This window comes from Tigriopus californicus, chromosome 7, assembly GCF_007210705.1.
Source record: "Tigriopus californicus strain San Diego chromosome 7, Tcal_SD_v2.1, whole genome shotgun sequence".
Classification (NCBI taxonomy): domain Eukaryota; kingdom Metazoa; phylum Arthropoda; class Copepoda; order Harpacticoida; family Harpacticidae; genus Tigriopus; species Tigriopus californicus.
In genome coordinates, this window is record NC_081446.1 from 3715776 (window position 1) to 3723387 (window position 7612).

At 42.9% G+C, this 7612-nt stretch overlaps 1 protein-coding gene across 1 annotated transcript in view; it reads left to right on the forward strand.

The window, feature by feature from the left end:
• Nucleotides 1–5994: 5994 nt before the first annotated feature.
• The window catches only part of LOC131884325 (neural cell adhesion molecule 2-like), a 68560-nt gene continuing 66942 nt past the window's right edge, over nucleotides 5995–7612 (forward strand). Inside the window, exon 1 of the mRNA XM_059232067.1 lies at nucleotides 5995–6730. Within this exon, the coding sequence (XP_059088050.1) occupies nucleotides 6610–6730 (121 nt within the window). The 5' untranslated portion in view covers nucleotides 5995–6609. The remainder of the gene's footprint in view (nucleotides 6731–7612) is intronic.

Sequence of the window (7612 nt, forward strand, 5' to 3'; positions counted from 1 at the left end):
GCAACCTGCTCGACTTCATAACATAAAAAAGCTCCAAAAAGAGGTTATCATTCCATTCAGAGTTCCGCTATCAGATCCACGCATGTAGTATGTGGATGCCATTAAATGTACGTTTGTCGGGGTTGGTTGTCGCGAGAAGCCGAGCGTCCTGGACATGTATGGAGAGACCTCGTGTTAGAAGCATCCGAGCGTGTCTTTCGTCCAAGGATAAGTTTCCTCATTAATTAAGTTTTCTCCACAGAAAGAGAGAGGAAATCTGTTGGGACCGAAGAAGAGGGTCCAAGCTCGCTTCGCTTCACGGTCCGACTCGACCAAGTCGGGATAGGAAACGATGGAAAATTGCAAATCTTCTTGATGAGTCCAAGAGGATGGACGGTTTGTTGGTCAGATTCGGGTGCAACTCATTTATCATAGCTGGTCCTGACTTTTCTCACTTTGACTTCAAGGAGAGCACTCAATTACTGCCCGAGGAATTGCAGTGGAAATGCCGCTCCAAGCTGGCAACCAATACAGATCGAATTGGCCAAGCGTCCTGATAAACTTCGATGTCAAAGATTCCAGATCAGAGGGAGGGCAACCCGGGGCCTTGTTAACTCGGCACAGCCCTTCTTCTGATGGTTGTCAGTCAGATGAGGCATCATTCATGCCCACTGATTGCCGCCTTCTCGCTGCTTCGCTCACCAGTGAAGATCCAAGACCACGACCAACTTTCCTGCTTACATGACTGAGTGAGTGTGCTAGAGTGAATGAGAAGAGTGGTGTTGGTAGTAGAAGTAGTAGTGGTGGTAGCCTTGATGTGTTCCTTGATCCATTGAAGGTCTGGCTGGATGGTGGTCGATATGGCGGCGGTGGTGGTGGTGAGAACGAAGGAGCCAACGAACGAGAGTCTCTTCCTTGGGTCTTTGATGTTTTCCAATTTCCTTTAAAGGTTCCAAAACAAACGTGGGTTGTGCCAACCTTGTTCCCTTGAATTGATTCTCTGTCGCAGGGCATTGTTCCCCAAAATATTGATCTTGGCCCAGATCATCAGGGGTGTGAAAAGAGATGAAGATGGAGAATTGCACTCGTCCAAACGAGTCTCAGCCTTACGTACATACAGTATATGATGCTACTTGGGTGCTTTGTTTGTGTTATGGCAAAAATAATCGTTAATAAACGATACGCCTCGCTGTAACGAGTGCGTTCTCCCAAAGTTTTGTAGTCAGGTATCATCGCGTTGTGGGGTAATTTTGATAAACAAAGAATATGCTGTTCTCCCTTTCGTACGTTTGGGCACGTTTTGTTCCGCTATGTTTGTCTCAAGTGGCTTTTGGTGTTTTTTGTTATGGGTTGGCCTCAAGGAGCTTCTCCAAAAGGGTTAAGTTGTCACTAAGTTTTTTTTCTTTTGTTTTCCTATGAATTTGGTTGGTATAAAAACATTGGTCGGGATAAAATAGCAACGTTTCCTTTCTCCAAAAATCTTTGCTCATCATCAGTAGCACTTGGGAGGGAGACAAACCAATTCCGTTGGTTTTATGGTCCAAAATTCAAGCGTTCTTCCCAATAAAGTTCTGCTTTATCTGCCAATATATCAAGACAACGAATTACCCTCAAACAAAACTGGGATCATACTCGCTTCCTACCGCAAGTTCATTAAAACAATCCAGTCCATTTCCTCGAATAGGCGACGGCTCGAGGAAAATTCTGCAGTTGGCATCCATCAAAACTTGTCTTGACGTGAAGTGCAGAGCTTTTATTCGTCTTTTCCTTCATCGTTGGGGCCTTCTTCTTCACCCATCCAAAATTCGTCCCGCAATCCCACAAACGCTATGGGAACAGTTGCCTCAAAACGAGTCTATGTAGTAAGGTTAGCTTGGAGTACACAGAAACACAGAGTAATGTTACCTGGACACTTCATTTTCGTGGCCTTTAAACATGATTAGAAAAACCGGTGAGATGAGATGAGTACAAGCTCAAAAGCCTCATTGATATCTCAAAGATTGAGTGTGTCGAATGATTTCGACTTCAATGAAAACTGTATGTGACTGAAAAACGTGGTTATGGCTCAGACCCGTCAAAATTTGATCACTAAAATAAAAAAATCACCAATGTGTTTGTTTGACTAACTAGATTAATATTTTCAATTTTGAACTTAAAAAAAAAATAACTGGTTCATGACTATGCGTCTTATTATGTTACACGTTAGTACAACATGACAAAACAGCAAAGGATGAAAAATGCTCAGAACATCTTTAAACCTTTCGTTAAATGAGCGTAATGGACACGTTCAAACTATGTCTGAAAGGAATATCTGAGCAACCTAAGAAGAAAAATATTCATGTCTTCCATTTTCTATTTGCGAGTGTCTTATGTTGTATCTGTCTGGGTCCAATTATATGACATTTCCACAATGGAGATATTCTATTTGATCACGGTCAATCTTGATGACAAGGCGTCTTTTCTTGGGGGCACTATTCTATGACAGCGGTGAGGTGGGCCGATTCCACTGCAGACTTGAGCGTCGGGGTTGCAAAGTTGTAAAATGCAAATGGTATCAGGCGGAAGGAGCAATTCCCAAGATGGTTTCGCTCTCGTCGCTGGCCCATATCTATGCATACAATCCCCACAGAGGTCATATAAGTATGAGAGGTGTCCCAGATACATGTGTTTGTGGAATGCTGGCTTCACATCCAAGTCGGAAAAGACAACCACGTGTGTTTGTTTGGATTTCAAGAACAGCCACATGATAGACACATAAACGAACAGCAACCATGCTGCGGTACCGTTTCCATTTCCCCCAGGTGAACTTTAGCTGGATGGAGCCCTGTCAAATCATGGCTGAAAAAAAACGTGTTCCATTGGATCTTCGGCTGTGCTGAATGGTGCCTTGATGATCGCCATTTGAAAGTTCCGAGCTGTGGATTCAAAGAGTTCAAGAGTTTTATTGGCAAGATCCCTGCAGTTCTTGGAAGTTCATGGCCCACTTTCCATCAAGTCCAATTCGACTGTTGTTGTCAGTCTACTAGGCTCCACTAAAGCCAGTCAAGGACCTGGGAATGGCTTTCTGCAGTTTCACTTTGAATTTCCTCTTGCAGTGACCATAAATTTCAAAGCCTTTCCGCAAAGTCGGAACCCATTTGAGTCTTATTCTACTTCTAAGTCAATCAGGCACGATCCGAGTCAGTTTTCAATTAAGAGAGAACCTTCATTCCTCGTTCAAGCAAAAATAATCCTTTTTCGGGCCCTTTATCTTAGTTTTTGAATTGATCTAGCTCCATGTGCTAACAAGTACTTTTTGAGTTCTAAAACGCGAGGTGAGGTTGATCCTCAAAAGTTCCTTGACGAAAGAGGTACTAAGGAAAAAAAAACCTCGCTTGACTCAAAACCTTCGATGAAAGAAGGCTACAACAATACTATGAACATGCAGAAGGAGAAGAAGAGGAACTTTTGCTCTCACTCGAGTCCAATTTCCTTTCAGACCTTCTTGATGTCGATACCTTTCGGAGCCTTGTGCACGTGCAATTTGTGCATTGGCAAGGATTGCATTGAGACATAAAATGTGGTCAAGGGCAATAGTGCTTATACTAAGCCCCATTAAACTTCTGACAAAACCTTTCAAGATTCCCTGGGTGGCAAACAATCAGTTGGACTCTCCACAGTAAGCCTTTGGTAATCTTTTTTGATCAAAAGATGTCTCCCAACATTCAAGGGACAAAACAGTATGGCATATTGTACAATATGTCAGATAAGATGGCTAGTTAACTACTGTACATTAGCGAGTAAGCTTTCGTTGCAGTGAATTTGGTATTCTTGCCTTATTATGAAAGTGCTCTAGTGAGACTAAACAGAAAGCGATTTTAACGGTTTCAATTATTGCTGCTCTCTGATGGCAAACCTTGACAAAGCACTCTACTCCCGTTGAATGTTGAATGATCTATCGATGAAGGATCTAGAAAAATGGCATCAACCAGCATGCACTTTAAAACATGCGTCCACGAAGCGCTCTGTCTTGATTTTCTCCCTTCATATTTGTTGAGTCTGCCGACTTCACTAAAAAAATGCAAGCAGATCATAGCTCTTCATGCAAGAATACATTACACAATCGTTTAATCGTGGTCTTAGTTCTGGATCTCGCTCGTTGTCACATTTTATGACCTCTCATGAAGGTTTGCAATAGCGTTAGTTACATTTTCGTCTCAGAAAAAGTAACATGCTTTGAATCAAGAAGATGGGAAGTTGAAGCACTCATGCCAGAGCCAGAAGATATGTTTTTGAAATGTTCTTTTTCACATTTGGGGAACAAATTTCACCCACCGGATTTTCTTTGAAAGTTTCCATTTTTCAGGGCCTTACTTAGCACTTCCTTTCCCCACTGTTTGCCTTTGTTCTTGTGAAGGTGTTCAAGTCCTCGCTGGGGATATATTGTACTACTTTTGTACTGGTTGAACTTGCGGACCTTGAATTCATTGGAAAAGCTCTTAAAGTACAGTATGAACTGCAAAAGAAACCGTTGTTCCAAATCATCTTCCTATTTGTTCAAGGACGAAAAAGTCCATCATTATGACAGGAATGTGGAGTTCTTCAAGTCGGTGAAACATCTTCTTTTGTAAAAGAGCTTTTCCATATTAATTCTGAAAATTGAGGTGGTCTTAGTTTCAATTTTGATTAGTTTATTGAGAATTTATCGGATTAGCCCCTATCTGGAAACAAGCAAACGCTTGCTCAATTTTAAGCAAGCTGTGCAATATTTTATCAAAAGAACATATTGGAACGGTTCAGGATTTGTGTTATTGAATTGAACTTTCAACGTAACACAATGGTATGGTACTTGAATCAATCTTGTCACAAGGAGATCCTGTCTCAATCACGTCTAAATGATGCTTCAAGAGGACAGCTCCCAGTTGATCCCTCCAGATATTACATTGCACAGATGATTAGGACCAAGAGACTCTTCAAGGCCAGACATCCTGGTGACAAGTACTCGATCGACAACCGAACAATATGAGCTTTGAACAGACTTACAAATGGACCAGTACCTAGCACTACTCCACTAACAGCAACAACTCAGCTATCTTATCATGAATCAATTTCCGGATCTGTCAATTCATATCCCTTTTGTGTTGGCATCACGCTTGAACACATCGAGGACGTTACTCGTCCTCCATTTGAGATCTGCGGTGTTCTGCGCACATTTTCCATCGTCTATCCTTCACTCTCGTCCGTCGTTCGTATTTGGGTTGTACAACTTTTTCTCTCCATTTCAAAAGATCTTCTTGGTCCTTGAGTGGAATGGAACTACATTTGTCTCTCCACGCCTGATCCACGCACGCTCCTTCCCACTCTCTCAGTGGCACTCTGTCGCCGGTCCGCCCAAACGCCCGCCCACCAACTCTCAATCTTCGAAGAGAAACGAACATAAGAAGAAGCAGAACACGAAGAAGACTTCAAGCCCACTATGGACTTTGAACTGTACCGGTGAGATTTCTAGACCATTTTACTAGTTTCACTACTAGACAACCCGATTGACTTAAAACGAGTGCCTCTGTCGCTGTGATCGCTTTTTTTCTCGCAGACTGCTTCATAAGTGGGTAGATTTGAGTAAACGTGGAACATACAATTTATGTTTTTCTTATTAATGGGCCACTCTAACTCAGCATTTCCTCAGGGCATCATTACGATCTACTTCAATACCACAATTTTAAAACAGATGCAAAATGAAATGACCGACAATGGACCAGGGTTGCTGAAAAAATGGTGTGAAAATATGCCCCCCGGAACTTGGTCCATGCTTCCCTCTTGAAATTCCAAAAGCGATCCACTCTCATCAGTCGAGTGGCGGTCTTCTTTCTTCGTGTTCCTCGCTCGCGCGTTCCTTCGCTTGCTCCTCCGGCGTCGCTTGCCCGCACTTCTTGGTGTTATTACTTTCGTGCCAGCCTTGCTTATTCGGCTTCCTTGAGGAAAAACGAAGGCCTTTTTCACGTTGGATGCGGCCTTTGAAGACAATCCCTGCGCTTTTTCCAACAGTTGGCCAGAATCAGAGGAAGTAGGCAGAGTGTTCCTCCTAAGGAGCAATGATCCCCGAAGATCAGAGTGGTGAACTCGAAGTGTTTTCGGCCAGGAACCAAACATCACTCTTGCTTGGAGCGGCGGGTTTAGGTACCTATTGAAGGGTCTCTCATTGATCTTGATGAGGGTGAATCGTGAGCAAAGACCGCTTTCGAAACCGAAGGGATAATATTGGTGAAGTGTGTTCTGTTGGTGTGTGTTTGGTGGGAGGAGGGCTGTATTGGAATGAAGTGTCTTCTAAGTGCCAAAAGAAATCCTCCGCCGGGTTTCCCACCACTCGATTCTTCTTCATTCTTGTGAAGCAGTCGGCAGGAAGCTATTTCCGGGACAGGGGACTTGAGTTTCAAACTTCAAGAAAGTGAAAAGTGACGAGGCGAACGAGAATCGAACCCTTCTGAACGAACAACGGAAGGTCGAAGATGAGGCTGAGCCAAAGTTTTCTTTCTGACTTCTGGGAACCATCACCTTGAGCTAAAGATCGATCTTCTTTTCTTTCCCAATTGTCTGTTTGGGATTGCAATGAAGTATTGCCCAAGCCATGGCATCTGATGGCCAAGTGTGTTGATGAACAATCCCACCTCGAATGTCAACATGCCCACCTTTGCCCTTGGGTCCACATGGGCATTAGTCTGTTTAGTGTGTGCCACTACGAATCACGCGGTGGTGAATGGAGACGCTGCTCGAGGTAAGAAATTGTTGATTGAACCCATTTTCGGAATACTATGGTTCATTTGCCAGCTTTGCTCGCGTTTGAAAACCCAGATTTCCTTGATTTTCCACCTTATCTCGTCTCCGATCTTTCGAGACCAGGGAACACTCACTCGAAAAGGGGGGTAGTGAAATTGAAAGGCAAATTCCGAGTGCCCGAGGTTCTTGGTTAGAATTGATTAGATCCAGGATATATGTTAGAAGAGGACATTCCTTTTTTTTCATTTCATGCCAATACAATTCAATCGGAAATGTGCTCAAATTTTGTAATGATTTCACTACTAAATAAGAATATCTGCAGCTTTTTTTACTCTTCAATGAAGATTCAATGTGCATTGGCTACATCATGAGAGGATGATAGATATCTCTTTTATGTTTTGTTCTCCCCTCCGAGTTCCAATCAATATAGTAACTACCATTTTTACCTTGTCCCATGAATAAGGAAAAAAGGCAGGTCACATGTTCTACCCTCCTCCCAAGGGACTCGAATCAAATGAGTTTTGAGAGTCCCTAGCTTTGAAGTGTACATAACCAGGTTTGTGTTCCTCTTCTTTCGACTTTTCATTTCGTCTCAACCCCTCGGAAGTTGTCATTTTACTTCCGAGATCGGATATTCAATTCGTGCTCTCATGTACTAATGCACACGTAGTAATGGAATACAGTACACAAGAACTTGAAGCTCGTTCCACCAATGGAGTTGCTTGTGGCCCGAAAGGAAAACAATCATCCAAATGTTACCTCGTTCTCTCCCAACGAGGCCTCAAAACCTGCATGGAACGAAACTAAGCTGTAGAAAAACCATTCTACCACAACTGAAACGCTCAATTCAGCGTTTCTGGCCAAATTTCTCAGCCGTAGC